The 18,204-nt window shown below is 38.2% G+C and overlaps 1 protein-coding gene across 1 annotated transcript in view; it reads left to right on the top strand.

The window, feature by feature from the left end:
• Positions 1 to 16,310, top strand: part of LOC110676126 (protein FAM13A) — a 64,910-nt gene extending 48,600 nt beyond the window's left edge. Inside the window, 3 exon segments of the mRNA XM_021842779.1 lie at positions 9,488 to 10,921; positions 10,923 to 11,141; positions 14,598 to 16,310. Of these exon segments, the coding sequence (XP_021698471.1) occupies positions 9,494 to 10,921; positions 10,923 to 11,141; positions 14,598 to 15,257 (2,307 nt within the window). The 5' untranslated portion in view covers positions 9,488 to 9,493 and the 3' untranslated portion in view covers positions 15,258 to 16,310.
• The last annotated feature ends 1,894 nt before the right edge of the window (positions 16,311 to 18,204 follow it).

Here is an 18,204-nt window from a genome sequence, read left to right as displayed (position 1 = left end):
ACGCAGGTGCTTCAGTTAGAGTTTGTTTTGCATTTTGCATTCTTTGGTGAAGCACTTGCGTAGCTGTGGACAGTAAATAAATAAATAGGCCAGTATTACCACACCAGGAAATGTTAGGCGCCTGAGTGATAGGACAAAAACCTTGGAACTGAAACTAGGTTACTGATGGATTCTTCTTATGGCCTACAGACCAACCCGTAAGCATTCAGCAAACAGATATACATTAAAAATGCTGGTACTTCGTAAATCTTTGATGAATTGCGCTCCTTAACAGATAAGCAACATTTGCTTTGGCATTTAATATTTCATCACAAAGCAGAACGTCAATCACCATGACTGGCAGTCGTAGAAAGCAACACCAATAGAAGAAAGATCGAGTGATTTGATGTCTCGCTGCTGTCCTTTAGAATTTAAAGTCTCGGTGTATCCTTATTTTTATATTAGATATTTGCTACTAGTATCAAAACTAGGAGCAGCTTACTTAATAAGGTTGTGTGAATTTGTCCTAAACAGCCACGAATTTAAGTCCTAATCATATTTCTTTTAGGATAACTTGTAATACAGAAAAATATTCCGATGAGATCACAAGTCGCATATAGAAAGCTATAAACTTCATTTATATTGTATTATCTACAATTTGCGGTAAGACAAACTAATAAGTTAGAATTTTGTCAATTAAGTAACAATACGATACAATGTGTTATGCAGGGTACGTCGTTTGCTGATGTGCTACCCGAGAACTTATTCCAGCCTTTGTAGCTTGTAAAGAGCGGTAAGGACAAATGAATTCACATTAAAAAGAATAGCTAAGAAAACTTAAAGGCTCCTTACAGGATATCCCTTCATTCGTTTCGCCTAGACCTAGAGTATAGAAACAACAATTTTGTTCAAAATTCAAAGCACTAAACGTAAGTTCAATTCAAGATAATAATGCTACTTCTCTAATGAATTTCATAACTTATAGGAAGTTTTTAATAATCTTTATTCTGAGTTGGCTGCTCGCCAACAGCTGTATACATTTAAAATTTCGCCCAACGCTCCTTTTGTTGCCATGGTCAGCAGTCATTTAATTTTGTTTTGCATTTATCGGTTACCGTCACCTCTCACACGCAGCACGAGCGGTAGAATGAACATCGAGAAACACAATAAACTGTCAATTCACACGATGACATTTGCATAAATCATAAGTTTTGCCAAGAATTCAGACATATCGGATCACAAACAATATAAATAGTTTGATATTAGTTGTTGTGTCGAATGTGACACACATTCAGTGAAAAAGCCCTCATTGCGAAAACTAACAGAAACAAACAAAACCGTAACGGTTCCAAGCGAAGCTATCGTGGTCAGAGGCATTCAATTGACATTTTGCTTACCGACATTCGTTTGATCGCTCGTGTTGTGAATGTTTAAGTGAAGCGCTGCCGAATATAAGCGAAAACGTGTCGACTAGGTATTGTGATTACTTACAACACTGTTCACGACACTCTCAGTTTTCGTTGATTTTTTGCCATTATATCCTCGGATCTATGTTTATTTTGTTCCGAACCGCATTGTCAATCCAACAGTTTTTATAAAATAAAATTTTGAAAATGGAAAATATCAAATTCAGGTGATTTTTTCTAGAAACTTCTTCAGTCGTTTCTACAGATTGTATTACAAATAACATTAGATTTTATACCAAAATTATCTTGAGCTTAATATTTACAAAAAGTCTCAGAGATTATCTCATTACTTCTTCCAGTAAAAAAATTGAAAAAAAAAACTCCTACTGTATTTACAAGTTTACCCTAGAACTTCGTTTTAAAATATTTTTAAAATTCTACCATCATCATGCAATATATTTTGGAGATATTTTTTCATATGGTTTTCAAAATCAGAGATTCTTCCAAGATTTATGCATACCAAGAAGATAACAGTCATAGATTCTCTTTTAATTTTTCTGAGAATTCATCACCTTTCTTCAAATAAAAATAAAACAATCCAGCAGTTTCTTCAAAAAATACTCCAATAATTAAATATCTTCAGGAAGAAACCACAGACATACAGACGTCACTCTTGGAACAAATTTCATTTAAATTCATCGCCCAGTTCACTCCATCGTCGTCTAACGAGCATGTTGCACGAAACACTGGTTTGTGCCACAAGGCCTGCAGATGGCGGTAGTGTGAAACGTCAAACATGAAGAAAAACGATGCGCGCGCCGCTGGGTGTGAGATGCTAATTTTCAGGAACTTAAAAACCTAACGCAAAGTACCTGAAGAATTTCACTCAGAGCAAGATCGAAATCAATTTCAAAAAGAATTTCTTAGGTTCAATTTCTTGAGCAATACGAATTTGTTCTCACCTTTTTCAAGGAAATTCTAAAAGCAGTATTGGCTATACATCTTCGAGATTGTTTTAACGAAATTTCAGCTGATATGTCATGGGAAATTTCTGGCATTATTTTTGACGGAATGATTGGTAGAGTCTATGTTAAAGTTTGAAAGAATTTGGTTGTTATCTTCATACATAAATTTATGGCGGAGTTTTTATACGCAACTTGATGACTTTTACCAGCTCCGTTGTAGAAAACGTTGAGAAGCGCCAGCAAGTAGATGCGGTTTATGTAGATCTTTCCAAAGCCTTTGATAAGGTTCCTCACGACCTTGCTGTAGAAAAGCTAAGCCGCCTTGGGCTTCCTCCGTGGATCGTAAACTGGCTGAAATCGTATTTATCTTCTAGGAAGGCTTTTGTCAAGATTCGTGATTCTTTATCCAATGTTTTTGAGATTACATCTGGTGTTCCACAAGGAAGTCACCTGGCACCGCTTATTTTTATTCTATTTATAAATGATGTGTGTGACCATTTAAGATCCTCTAAACTGCTATTTGCAGACGACTTGAAAATTTACCGTGTGGTAAAATCAACTCTAGATTGTTGTGTTCTTCAAGCTGACATCGAAAAGCTATTATCGTGGTGTCAGATCAACGGAATGCAGGTGAATGCCTCCAAATGCAAGGTAATCACTTATACTCGTGGACAGTCACCGATAAGATTTGATTACACGATGAATCATGCTCCGCTTGAACGAGTTTATAGTGGTGTTCTTGGGTAGTGGACGCCTGTACGATGACTCCTATAACATTACGTTATTTTCCGAAGTCATCGTTTTTAACAGCACTTTAAGTGTCTGATTCAGTGATATTGTGTCACGATTCGTGCGGGAAAAGTGAAGTGTAGTGCCTCATACCGTTTATATATTTAGAAATATAGTGCAAATATATTTCTAATTTTGTGCAGACATGACACATTTCGTATGATGTCAGATCTTTGTACCCATACATGAGTGTATTGTGTGTGTTGTTTCCAGCTCTCTGGGAATATCTGGTAATCACCAGAGCGGTGAGTATAAACTCAGCTACTGTCTGAGAATTGTGCGTTTTACTATCATCCTGCGAGAGGTAAATAAACGATTTCTATGGTACTGATGTGTACAGTTTTTCTGGATTCATCCACATGCCATGACTATACACCTAATGTATTTTAAATATTATTTTCACGACTAGCGGTTTTCATTAATGATATGAGAATTCAGCAAAGTTCTGTGAAAGCAAATAATATCTCCCTTGTTGGAACTCAAAATGAAGTACTAGATTAAACGTGGATTATTCTGTGCTCTCATTAAGCTTAGAGTCTCTTCTCTTGTATGCTATGCTTCAAATGAGAGATGTTTGTTATGTGTTCTATAGGAGTATATGACATATATTCTCAGCGTTTGAACTTTGTGTAAGTAGCTATAATCTTGGGCTACAATTGCATGTATTTTTTATGTATGCAGTAATTGCCTTAGTGTATAACTGCCAGTGTTTCTCAAACATGAATTTGCACCAAGCGAATGGTCAAACGAACCGGTGGGAAGCTTTTGGTGCAATCAAGGCTTGTGAGACACCGCACTGTATGATCGATGTATAAATCTTAACATATATCGATATACAGTCTATTTCTGTATTGGCATGAAAACGAAACGTAAAACATTGTATGGACACAATAATGATAGTGTATGGTCGCATCCTCAAGATAATTGGGATGCCCTGTGCCGTCATATATTGTTGTGCATGATTTGTGTTTGACGCTATTGAGTCACAATAGACTAATCTTTCTCTCCAAACAATGAATTGTATTGGTGAGTAAGCAATTCGCTCTGGGACTATGAAGGCATTCTGATTTCAGATGACCGTTCTTTTCCTTTTCGATACCAACGATAGCTGATCGTATTCCATACCTTCAACCGCCTCTTCATCATGGCTGATCAACGCGATGGTAATTTTGGTATTTCTGGACAGCAGACTGGAGTTTCACCAAAGGCATCTACTGGACATGCAATTGGAGAAATTCAGGAAGCCGGAAATGATTTACCAAGCGCACAATCGTGTGTATCAACTAAAAATCCAGGCTATGGTAAAGGTAAAAATTACCTCAAAAACCAGCGAAAGAAGCATAACCGCAAGGTAGCTTCTTCTGGTAATAAACTTGTCTCTGTTGCAGAGCCAAATAATATTCGACCTTCTATGCGTTTACAAGTAAGACTTAAAAAAGGCTTGTTTGATAACGCATTGAAGGACGAACTGTTAAGGGACTTGAACGTCCTTCTTTACCAGACGCCGCCAAACTCATTTATACCTTCATTCTATGGCTTTGGTCTCAGGTTTGGCAGAATCTGGTTTTCACCTGAAAACCAGAAAAGCCATGACTGGTTGGAGCAAAAGTTGATGGTTATCAATGAGAAAGCGGCCGATGAGTTTAAATTCATTGTAGAACCCTTTGATCTTCACCAAAACAGCGTTTGTTTGGGTATTCCTTGGAATGCTAACGAAGATTTGAGTCAAAATGATATTTTGAACAGATTGAGTTTTCAAAACCCTTCCATGCAGGTGGATTCTTGGAGGGTTAACAAAATCAATCCAACAGAGAAGGGCAACCGTCTGCTTTTCTGCAGCATAAGTGACAATTCTCTCAATCTTCTGAAGCAACAAAATTTTATGTTAAACTATGGTTTCCAGAAAATATTTGTTCGCTCTTCATCGAAGAAATAAGCTCATAAGCTTGCAAGAGCATTTAGAAATGTTCTCTTACTCAACGTCTATTCATACAATCCACTAGTATTAGATGGGTTTTTATGACGGATGTTGAGATTTTATTATGTGCATCTGCTTTCAGTATCCCTTTTAGGGGTGCTGAAAAAGTGATTCGCATGAGCATCCCATGCGGGGTGCTTGTGTGAAATATATCCTCTCTTACCTTCTATTCTCCTAACTTAAAATCTATCTCTTATTCTTCATTCTTATTTTCCTGTCGGGTAAGTGATGATTGGCAATGAAGTGCGAGGCACAAATCTCCCAGTTGTAGGGGAACGTGCCGCCTGAGCCGTAGATCTGATACCTGAAGGTTCCTCACGACCTTGCTGTAGAAAAGCTAAGCCGCCTTGGGCTTCCTCCGTGGATCGTAAACTGGCTGAAATCGTATTTATCTTCTAGGAAGGCTTTTGTCAAGATTCGTGATTCTTTATCCAATGTTTTTGAGATTACATCTGGTGTTCCACAAGGAAGTCACCTGGCACCGCTTATTTTTATTCTATTTATAAATGATGTGTGTGACCATTTAAGATCCTCTAAACTGCTATTTGCAGACGACTTGAAAATTTACCGTGTGGTAAAATCAACTCTAGATTGTTGTGTTCTTCAAGCTGACATCGAAAAGCTATTATCGTGGTGTCAGATCAACGGAATGCAGGTGAATGCCTCCAAATGCAAGGTAATCACTTATACTCGTGGACAGTCACCGATAAGATTTGATTACACGATGAATCATGCTCCGCTTGAACGAGTTTACTCTATTAAGGATCTGGGAATCATTCTTGACAGCAAATTGAGATTTACTGAACACATATCAAAAACAATCGCTAAGGCAAGTTCCATGCTCGGGTTCATGTGCCGCAATGCCGCAGACTTCGACGACGTTTACGCTCTGAAGACATTGTACTGCTCGCTAGTTCAAAGTGTTCTCGAATACGGAGTTCAAATATGGGCTCCACATCATGCTGTCCACGAATTGCGTATTGAACGCATCCAAAAACGTTTTGTACGATTTGATTTACGGCGAACATAGATGTGCGCTTATCGGACTGGAAACGTTGTCAAAACGCCGTACTTCGCTGCAGAGATTGTTCATATTTGACATGATAAATCATCATATTGATTGCAACAGCGTGCTCCAGAAAATCAATATTCATGCCCCTCTTCGACAACTGCGCAACACTAACTTTTTATGGACTCCTGCACACCGAACCGCTTATGGATATAATAACCCATTGGACAGATCTTGTAGATTATTCAACGGCGTTTACGATTTGTTCGACTTCAATATTAGTAGATTAGTTTTTAAAAATAGAATTAAGAATATTTAAGCAGTCTGTGTGGCTTCCGCCAAAGATGTTGAACTAATAAATAAATAAACTTTTTTTAGTAAAACATGTGTAAGTAGTTCCGGTAAAATTATAAGGAATTAGTTCTAGTAACATTCCTAACAAATTTGAAGAGAAATGTCTGAAGTCTCTAAATTAGTTAATAAGAGATCTTATAAGGTATTTTGATGCAAATAATTCAAGAAATAATCATTTGTATATTGTTTTAAAAAAAGGAAAATATGACAAATTCCTACAAGTTTTGGTGATAAAATCATAAAGCATATTTTTTTCAAATTTTTAAAACATATCTAGGGAAGCCTCTCCTGTAAGAATTCCTGCCTTATAGAATAACATAATTGAAAAATGCTAAGAATCTTCTACAAATTATTTAAAGCGATGTTCACAACTTTTTCGATTGATGTCTTTATGAATTTATTTGCGAACTACGGTATGAATTTCGTTTTTGAAGTTATTTTGTCAAACATATCTATAGAGAAATCTGATTTTTTTAATTCATAAAAAGTTTGATCTAATTTCAACTAAAATATATCAAAAAAAAAAATTTCAGATGAATTTATTTTATTTTCCTCCATGAATTAATTCGACAAAAGCTGTTAAACTTGGCTATTAATGAGATAGTTATGAATTATTTTTTCATGATTTGTGTAATGGTCCGTTAAGATATTTTACGCAGAAGGTCATAGAATAATCAAGGTTGTATTTCCATGTTGATCTTAAAATGGTGAAAATTCACGGTAATTTATGTGGTGAAATTTTTAACGGGAAATCCTAAAATGTGACCTGCAGAAATCTGTTAGATTTTCAGCAAAATTCAAAGGGGAATTTTAGTCGTGTCTTCTGAAGAAAATCATTCAAAATTGAAATGAAAATTTTAACCATTTATTTTTTTGACATAACCTAACTTGGTATATCTATAGAAAACATTTTGTGGACGATCCTAAAATATTTGGACGAAGTTGTTCGTAAACAAATGTTGCTCAAATTTTGTTATTTTTGAAAGATTTTCTTGAATAATACATCAACAACTTATGAAACATTTCTGATACACCTCACGTTGGAAGTTTTAATGAAATTTGTGGAAGAATTTTGGGTGGAATTTGTTAAAAGTATTCGAAAGAATACAGGTAGGACTTCCTGAGGAATTTCTTAGTAAACTCTAAAAAACTTTATAATCGGTAATTTCATAGGCATTTTGCGTAAAATAAGTAGATTTTTTTTTTCGAGATAAACAAATTCTGGAAGCATTTTTCAAAGCTTTTTGTGGGTTTCGGGAACATTTCTGGAACAATTCCGGCACAATATTATGGGAAAATAGAACAGAAAGAATTGTTGCCTAATGTTAACACAATGAATTTAATTTTGGCAAGCATATCCCCATCTGCCGATATAAAGACTGGCTTCGAGAAAAATGAGACATACAAAAATGATCACAAAAAGTTCATTTTAAATCGGATACTTCTCAAATTTTCAGGGATTAAATAACTATATATATGCTATGTTTTCGTATAATTTATTTATTGAATTTCCTCCCCAAAGCTGAATGCTCGTACATTTCTCTTAACACTGCTCATGAGATCTTGAGCGAGGCTTTGCCCATCTCTCTTACACAATTTCTCCCAGTTTTTCTTCAAAACTTCATCGGATACTAATATGTTTCCACTTTACTTCAACTTTTTCTTCATTATCGCCCAAAACTTTTCGATCGGACAAAGTTCTGGTGTATTTGGCGGGTTTGCCTCCTCCGGGACCACATTAACGCGCTTCGCTTCGAACCAATCCATTACGGGCTTGGCGTAATGGCACGAAGCGAGATTTGGCCAGAACAGCGTGGGACCACGGTGAGAGTGGAGGAAGGGCAGCAAACGCTCCTGCTAGCATTGCTTTCGATAAATCTGCCCGTTTATGGCGCCGGTTATAACGAACGGCATGCTGTACCGTCCGCACTCGCAGATCGCTTGTCACAACAGGTACTTTTTCGCGAATTTGGGCATCTTTCTCTTCTGTAACTTCCATGCGGGACGTAACGACAAAAAAGATTTGTTTGGTGTCCGCCTTGTCTCACGCCACTGACGGTACAGCTTCCGCGCACGCAATTTGGCCACCGTGTTTTGCGTGTCAATCCGGTTTGGCGCCTTCCTGGCCTTAGAAACACGTAGCCCAGTCCGCTTCATGGTCTGCTGGACGAACTACATCGGAAAAATTGACCTTTTTGGCCACGTCGTGTGGTAAGGTTCGGATTATTCTTAAAATACTGCCTTATCTGCCGCGCCTTCTTTAGGTATTCCGTTTTCGGCTGCTTTCAGCGCGCCGCTCGATGGTCTTCGTCTCCTGGAACATCTTCGTAATGCGGGACAGGGTGGAATGGTGGATTCCTAGGCTTTTGCCGATTCATCTGTGTGACTGATTATCGATCGCGGTAGCCCAAGATTTTCTGGCGTAGCTCATCTTGTTTCGAATGCATCTTGAAAACTGCTTGACAGATTGCGATAAAATAACACTCTAAACTAGTATTACGCAAAGTTTCATTAATTTTTACCCACGTGGTGAAAAGTTACACCCAAAACAAAGTGTTGCATTTTGTCCAATCTTTAGATAACTTTTTTCGTTTTATATTATCTATTCATATACAAATAATTCATACTCAATATCATAGCCGGGTTCCAAATTAGGCCACATCCCTCGGAAATCCCAGAATTTGCTACACGATAACCTGTGTAGCTGATCTTCTATAAGGTATCATGTATTGTAAGAAGTTCATTAAGAAATTTGGCCTCCTCTTAAGTTTGGCGCCCCTGGCCAGGTATATCCTTGTCTACCGTACAATGCGGCACTGAGAATCCCATGGGCATGGTGGTTAACGCATAGCCCCAGAACTATGTCAATGGTGTTAATCAGTGTTTCAACTGAATTTATCTAGCCTGACTGTGTCAAAATATGTATTCTGTAACAAAAGCGTTTTGTCATATCTTTTCTAAGAACAAATTCTAACTCGATTCCCCCGCTTTTTCCTTTCTCTTGCAGTGCGGCATGCGTCGCCCATCACTGGGACAGAACGAAGACGACCTGAGTCGTCTTACCACGGTGATATCCCCAACGACAGCCAGCTTATCTTCGGCGCAAACGGAACCCGACGGAGGTGATCATAGCGGTGGCTGTGGCGACAAGAGTAATCACAAGATCAACAATCACCACCTTCAGCAACAGCACAACAAGAATGGCAGTAGCAGCAGTAGCAGTATCAACAGTTGTTTCAACAATAACAGCAGTAACATCAACAATAACAACAACAGCTGCTCCAAGAACTGCAACATTAGCAATAGCAGTAGCAGCGGATCGCTCGGCGAGGCCAAACTGCCTAATGTAACTAATTCATCTGAGTGGCAGAATTGCAGAAAACGCAAAGAACGGCAGGACAGCACGTCCTCCATCAGCCAGGATCGGAAACTGATCCGGTCGAACAGCGAGGAACACCTTCCCAACTGCAAGGAGGTGATCCGTCGCGTGTCCTCACATGAGGACTTTAAGAAACCCTCGCCGCTGATCGAAATCAGCGTCGACAAGGAAAACATTATCGAGGAATCTGCCGAGGAGCAGCAGCAGCTGGAAGAGCAGCAAATTTTCGAGAAGAATTTGAAAAACAGTTCGGAGAATTTGAAGAAATTTTTCATCGGTAGTGAGAGTCTTTGTGCAGCCAGCAGGGATTCCACTGAAGGGCAGAATCATCACAAGGTCGATGAAGCCCGTCACCATCATCATCATCACTTGCACAGCAATCATCTAAGTCATCACAATAGGAATCGTCTTTCTCCGAGCCGTGATGTATTGAAAAACCGCAAGGACTCCGACAGCGAGTTGGATGAAGAACATGCTCGGCGACGTCATTGCGAGAGATTCTCGAAAACCCGTCCGCCACCTGGTCGAAAGTCAGTTTCTCCACGAAACCGGACGAAAACGTTCAAATATTCCAGTGGCAAGGACAAAAGCGGAAGCGAGTATTTCTACTCCAAACATGACTCGCATCACTCGGTCAAGCATGAACGCCGTGGATACGGCAAGAAAGAAAAGACACCAGATCAAAAGGCATCAGAAACGGAAATATGCTCCGACTACAATGACAACACCGTCCTGGACAAGGGCAAAGATGAATCTCCCCGCGAGAAGCAGCTGCCCTGGGACCAATCCTTCCAGGATGATACACCGGTCGTCTGTCAGCGTTTCGCAGAGCATAAATTTGAGCATGCCACCAAGATGGCAACGTTCGGAGAAATTCGTAGTCTACCACCGAATGCCACCCTAAAACACTACGGAGGCTATCGCAGCTCGGAACTCCATCCAACCAATCAGAAACCGATCCCTCAGGCGAACAACATGTTCGATGACCGCATCAAAACCATCAGCCGCAAACTCAGCAGTCTCAAGAAGAAGCTTTCGCAGTACGAGGATCGGTTCGAGCGGGGAAAACGGCTATCGTCCAGCCCACGAGGATAAGACTAGCGATTGTTCCATCAAGGCGGTCGTCGTTGAGATTCACAAGCTGCGCAAGGAGAAGAACCAAATCAAGGCGGATCTGGCGGTGCAGAATGCGAAAGCTGCCAAGGCCCAAGCGGCGGCCGATTCTCAGGAAGGGGAAAGCAAGCTTTCCAAGATGAAGGATTCTATCGCCGATATCGAAAAGGTGAGTGGTTGTAGTATGGGTGTTTTATCGAAACAGTTAGTATATCTAGCAGGGCTAGTAGCAAGTATCTTTTTAGAGACTTAGTCACTATATTTCAATGGCAGTCTTTAAAAAGTATTTCTTTTTAATGAAAAATCTCTTAGGTCTGTTTTTTAACGCAATTTAAATAAGCTCACTTTTACGCAATTATTATACAGACTGTTTACGATTTTTTCTTATGATATCTTCAGAGGTTTTTACAACAATTTCAGAGACTCCTCATGGCTACTCTCAGAATATTTATACACTCAAAATAATCCACACGTCAAGGCTATGTGACAACATACGTTATTTTCCATCGCACTTCTCACTTCTGAAGAAATCTAAATCTTAGTTTAACGAGTAGTAATAATTGCCCTAGTAAAAAAATCTCTTAAAAATATTCTTGTAGAAATGTTTCTCTGAATACTTTGAAAAATCTGTGCAATGACTTTTATCTGCTGGTGTCTGTTTGGATGTTTTTTTTGTTTTCTTGATCTCTTTTCTATCACTATTTAGTCTCCCTTGGTTTCTTATTTAGTTCCTTTACTCAGACCTCACTTCAATGTTCCTATTTTTAGACATTTAGACGCGACCAGCCTCGATCTAGCGATAGCCAACGTCACCCGACACTAATGAAACTAGTGGCTTCTTAGTTGCTTGATTAGTGGCACTTTACGGGATTCTATGACGCCATTGTCGTTCGACAGATGATGGCTTTGATTGAATGCTTCAGCAAACGATGCCACATAGCTTCGATTAATTGGGAGGATTGCCGGTTGCTGCAGTTTTACACGAAAGTGCGCCGACTACACCCACCAAAGTTTATCGATAAAATAAGCTTCTGGCTATAAACATATTGGCTGTGAAACAATCCGTACTCGTACGTGTAATCAATATCTAAATAAATGCCGTTCACCTACGCTCTATGCACATTTACCATATCTCGTGATATGAGTGTGTATAGTAATCGTGATCGCTCAAACGAATGTCAGGGTCACAATATTTGTCAGTTTGGATAGCAATTTTCTCCCATAAATTTCGCTGCAGCAAACAGTGTGACGGATGGCGGTTTCCGTGTGACTTGCCCGACTTGCCAGCATGACGTCAATGCCGCCAAACGCGTATATGTACAGTACGGTGGGGCAAGGGTTCGACCTCAGAGGAATACTCTATATTTCAATCCAAATTCAAATGGGGACCTTCAATCTGTTGATTACAATTTCGCTAAACAAAATTATGTCAAAAAAATAATCTGTTTTTGTGTTAGGCTGATACAAATATTAAATTTCTTTTAAATCTAAATATGCTTTTTCACTCAAGAAAAGTGAAGAAATTCCTTGACTGAATGGGTCAAGAAATTTCCTACAGAGAGCCCCCTTTGAAATGACATTTCTTCTCAACTGCGTACTGCGATCGGAAAAATGTGATTTTCTGAACCATTTCTGGGAAGAAATTTTACCCGCATCGAGATAAGCGATTTCTTTTCTTTTCAGTAGAAAACCAGCCTTAAGTCGGCACACCTCTTCAAGAATTCAAAAATAGGAGAAAAAAAGGATCCTTTAATTTTTCAATTCTTGTTAGTTAGTCAAAAACGGTAGAATGTGGATACAAATCAAAGTCTAACGAGGTATATCGTAATGTTATTTCTTCGTTATTTTTAAACAGTATTGAAAATGAAAACTTTTTTCAAATATTAAGAGTGAAAATCTCTTACTTCAATAACTTCTAAACCACCATTGCATAACATTCGTTTTGAGCTGAGTTAGAAATCTTAAAACAGAAACTTTTGCCTAACTAGAGCTTTTGTCCCATATTACTCTACAATTCATCACCAATCTATTTGGTTGTGTTTTTCTATTTGCATTCAGGCGTGGAAGAGCAAATGTTGTGGCTAGTTTTGTGCAGGAATTTTTGTACCGTGGTTGTACCGTGAAGGTACCCTGTACCCTGAAGGTAAACGCAGAACTATGCTTCATGTAGATTAAACTGGATTGAGATTACACTCAGAGCCATTACAAATGGATTTTGTTTTCCGAATGGCTTATATGCTAACATTTGAATTTGCATGGATTCTGCTCGTCATCGTGGGTTTAGAAATAGTAGTTTACGGAACAAGTTGCAAAATGATGATTTTTACAGCACGAGTCGTAAATTTATCCTACGAGGCTTGCCGAGTAGGATAATTACGACGAGTGCTGTAAAAATCGAGTTCTGCTACGAGTTACGTACAACATTTTTTGCAATGTCCTAGAAGACCACTTGAGGGTATCAGAAATTGTATCGGAATGGATTCATCATTATTTTACAATTTCTGAAAAAATGTTGTGTTATGATTCATTACGCAACTAAAAACAGTTGCGTAATGATAAAGCGTTGCGTAATGAATCACTACATCACTGGTTTCAGTTGCGTAATGACTATTCCCGCACTGCATACTTCAGTGCAGGAAAGTAGGCCGTTTCATGACAGATTGGCGTGATGAAAAACAGCCTATTACGATGAGAAATTGTAAAAAATAAATTAACGGGTTACGGTGACTTTTAGGAGTTAACTTTAAATCACTGGAATCTTTAGAATTTTGACGGAATAACGGTGTTTTTTTAACGAACTGTTCAGCTTTTGAGATTACAGTGAAATTCACGGATTCCGATTAAATGAGCTTAGTGTGTATTGATAAAAAATCTTTTTCAGAATTTAAATTTCCTTCAATTAAATTTATAGGATGTTTTTCGTCTATTTTTTTCTTCGCATTTGTGTATCAGTTGTAAGAGTAATTTCTGAATGTAAATATTCGACGTGTTTTTTATCGACCAGAAAATTGGACAATTTACCACCGGGTTGCGATATGCTCTGTTTCCATCAGAATCAAGATCAACTGTCAAAAGATCGCTTGATGGTCAATTTAATCTACAGATATATGTCTATACAGGCGCCCTCATGACAAACATTTTACCGGCATTGTTCGAAGCATCGTTTCGTAATCAAACCGAGCCCTAACCAATAATTATTGCTCTGATCTGTAGACTGCAAAGATCAAACCACATGATAGCACATGTGAGAACAATTAATAGTAGAGGTTGTTAACTTTTCACGATTACATGTCGACGTACAACAACAAACTGTATGGATCACGATTCTCTCTGCTTCCTCAGGGCATCTTTGGAATTCAAGTGCATAATACTAAAAGATCATGAATTGGTTCAGGTTGATTCAAATCAAGTTGTAATATTGTTTGTTCATAATTATATTTGATTTGAATTGAAGACCTTTTGTGACATCACTCATGTTACATGAATATAGTAACATTGTAACAGCGATGTTATTAACGTTGGCCAGCCTCAACTGATGCATACATTAGCATTTATTATATAGATATTCTCAACTCGATTGCGTAAAATATCTTATTGTAATCTCCCATTTCCTTTCCACTTTCAGCGACTTCATGAGAAACGTGAATGTGAAAACCGCAGCGAAAATCTGGACAGCCTTTCCGGTGATCAGCTGGTCGAGGAAAAAGCTTCTGTTCAGCGGGCTCTTCTCTATCTGGAATCGATCTATGGACGTCCCACCAGCCGGGAGGAGCGTGATGCCGCTCGGCCACTCTACGACCGGTATCGGCTCATCAAACGCCTGGTTAACCGTGCCAATTCGATCAGCGGTCCATGTGGGGCCAACTCCCAGATGCCAACCATTTTGGAACACGAAGCGCTAGCAATTGTGGGCACTACCACCCCGTCTACAGACATTTCACCGCCATCAGCCACTTCGATGGTTCAGTCGCCGACGGACACTTCTACCGCATCCACGGCTGCCCAGTCAACCGATGAATCCGAAACCACCTCCAGTTCCATCACGGAAAACATCCACTCGATGACGGTCGAAGAACTTTGGGAGCACTACGACGCAGCTCGGGAGGAGAAAAAGGTACTCCAACGAACCATCAAGGATTTTGAACAAAGGTTCGAAGAAACCACCGGGCGTAAAATGCTAAAGTCGGATCGCAAATCCATCGAAGAAACTTACGCCTTGTACAAACAGAAAAAGGCTAAACTTCGACTCATTGATGCTCTGTTCAAGAAGCAGATGTCCGTATAAAACCTTCTCATTTCATTCTTATTCGCTATGTTTTCCGAAACATTGAAATATAATCTTCCTTGAATGTCTACCCACGGTCCTTCGATCCCCCTATTCCACAACTCCTTTATTTATTCCATTATCATCATTGTCAAACACCTCAATACTCTAATAAATGTTGTGTTTTTCTTTGTTTTCTCCGAAACAAACGAAATATTGTGCTTACCTCGCGTCCTTACATTTTGTGTGTATATTTTGAAATCTATGGACTTGTTTATTTTTGAATAAAAACGAAAATAAGTTTAGGGAGACGTCGTGTCGACGATAAGCAAATGACAAAAAAATCAAATATTGAATCTTTACAAAATAAGTGAATTTAATAAAAAAAAAATACAAACTCGAGACGGTCTCAAGCTATTTGGTAGATCAGAATCGATTGATATACCTATACAATGTATTTCAGGGCTTGTTTACTTGTCTTATTTTTGATTCGTCTATCATCTGTTGTTGATCGATCATATTTGGTATCATTATTGGTTTGTGGATCACTACGCATTATCATTAGGGAGATCGTCTCCAAGAAGAAGCTTGAAAGCTATTTTATGAAGAGAAGTGATTTTTTCTGTCGAGGAAATACAAAGTAGTACAGCTTAAATATATACAATTAAGCAACAAAGGAGCAAGTACACATACATACTTATAATGCAAGTTGAGACAAAATTGCAAGCAAAGATTATTGATGAAAACGAATCGTTCAGCTTCGAGCTAAAAAGTGCAACAGTTTATTCGATAATATTTACATTTCAAGTTGTGACTTAAGCAAAATACATGTAATGTATTAGATATTTTGAGTTGAGCGAAAACAAACGAGGAAAGTGCAAACTTATTTTACGGCAATCTAGGCATTGAACAAACCTATTTTTTGAGCCGTACTATCGATACAAACAGTTGTAAAACTGAACATCAATTAAACGCAAACCATAACCGTACATACATTTTCGGTGTTTTCAATAGACCCAAGCCGTATAGTATCAACTCCGAAAACTGTAGTTAAGATATTTAAAGAGCAACTATTCAGAAAATCATAAAACCATACAGAAACGGATCACAAATGAAATTGCAAGACACCCTAGTTTCCAGACACATAGAGTAAGGTGGGGCAAAAGTTCGACCTTAGTGGTATAATCAAAGTTTCCAGGAAAACAATAGCAATTGAAATAAAACAAATACCATACAGTGAACCTTCAACATATTGGCTATAACTTTGCTGAACAAACTTATGTCAAAATATTTACCCATTTTTAGTTATATCAGTTTCAAAATTGATTGTCTTATTCGAACTTTTGCCCCACCGGTGGGGCAAGAGTTCGAATCTAGTGTGGGGCAAAAGTTCGCTAGCTAAAACACAAAATATCGATCCTTTTATGACAGGCATACTCTACACCAGCCGTAAACTTAAGTTTGACGAAAAATACACACTAAATTTTCATCAAAAAATTGCCCTAAACCGGGTTAATTGAAACATACTCAAAAATAGCAGTTTTTCGCAAAACTAAGTGGAAATGTAAAATTTTGATGACAGTTTTCACACGATCAGATAAATGTAACTAAATTTGAAGATAATATGTGGATTTTAGGCAATTTGCAATTTTTTCCTTGTATTTATACATGGGTCGAACTTTTGCCCCGCTGATTCGAACTTTTGCCCCACTATGGGCCAAAAATTGTTTACAAGCATTTATGCAAAAACTAATACACCTCAAAGCAACCTTATGATTGGCCTAGAAACGCCCTTACATAAAATATTGAAAAAGATTTTATCTTCAATTGGTTCCGTGCTACGAAAGTTTGACCAAAAATTACAATATTCACGTCGAAAAACAACAAATAGCCATAACTTTTCCAAATCTCAATCGATTTTTATGATATTTGGATTGAAAGTCTCTTACTTGAATAGCATTCGAACCACCATAACATTTATAAGATTTGTTTTGAATTGAGCTAGAAATCTTAAAAAGAAACTCTTACCCCACTCGAACTTTTGCCCCACTTTACTCTACACTTGTAACACTCAACAAACATATACAAATCGAATTCATGTATTTGTAGCTCTTTAAGACTTATTACAATGAATAGTTATACTGCTGGAGGAAAACGGTACACGAAGAGAGAAAGAAAAAACAATAAAATCGATAGGTTCTTTGAGAACAATTTATAAATATGTTTACTGATTATCACATATTATTATTACGATTATAATTGCTATTCTACTACTATTATAGTTCTGATTGCTCCACAATAGGTATCTGGTGAATGGATGGCATTATTATTACTTCTTATTATGCAAACAGCAAATCGTACACCGAACCGATGCGATGAGTCAAAGTCATACGAAAAGAACAAACAAAAAATGGTTGCAAATCTCTATGTAGCGAAGCGAGCGATTGTGGATTTAATAGGTTAAAAGATGAATGAATAAACAAGCAAAGTTACGTAACGAATGCATGCGTTTTACAAGTGTTGTATTATCCGAACCACCAGATTGATAGGTAGCGGGTATCATAAAGCCATATATTGAGCCTATTCTATCATCTGGCCTGATGGGATAGGAAAGGGAAGAAAACTATGGGAGGAAATGCAAGTATTAACGCATTTGCGCAAAAGGACATGCAGCGTTCCCCAGAGGAGAGGAACAACCGCGGTTTTGATCCCTTTTTACTTCATTCTTATGGGAGATGGGAGGATCCTTTCCTGGAACATTCGTTGCATGGAATTTTGGGCAATAACTTCATATGTACCTACTTTAACTTAGCTTTAACCATCGATTCAACCAAATGAAGAACATGGTTGCAGGAAGAAAAAGTGGAAAGCCATGATGTGACAATGATATTTCTCGGAAAGTGAAAAAAACAGAACATAATCGCTGTAGAGGAACAGTCTTCTAAGAGCATCCTTCTGCTCTCAGATT

This window comes from Aedes aegypti, chromosome 2 (genome assembly GCF_002204515.2).
Source record: "Aedes aegypti strain LVP_AGWG chromosome 2, AaegL5.0 Primary Assembly, whole genome shotgun sequence".
Taxonomy (NCBI): domain Eukaryota; kingdom Metazoa; phylum Arthropoda; class Insecta; order Diptera; family Culicidae; genus Aedes; species Aedes aegypti.
The sequence above is the reverse complement of the archived record's forward strand: the minus strand, read 5'-3'. Positions and strand labels throughout refer to the sequence as shown.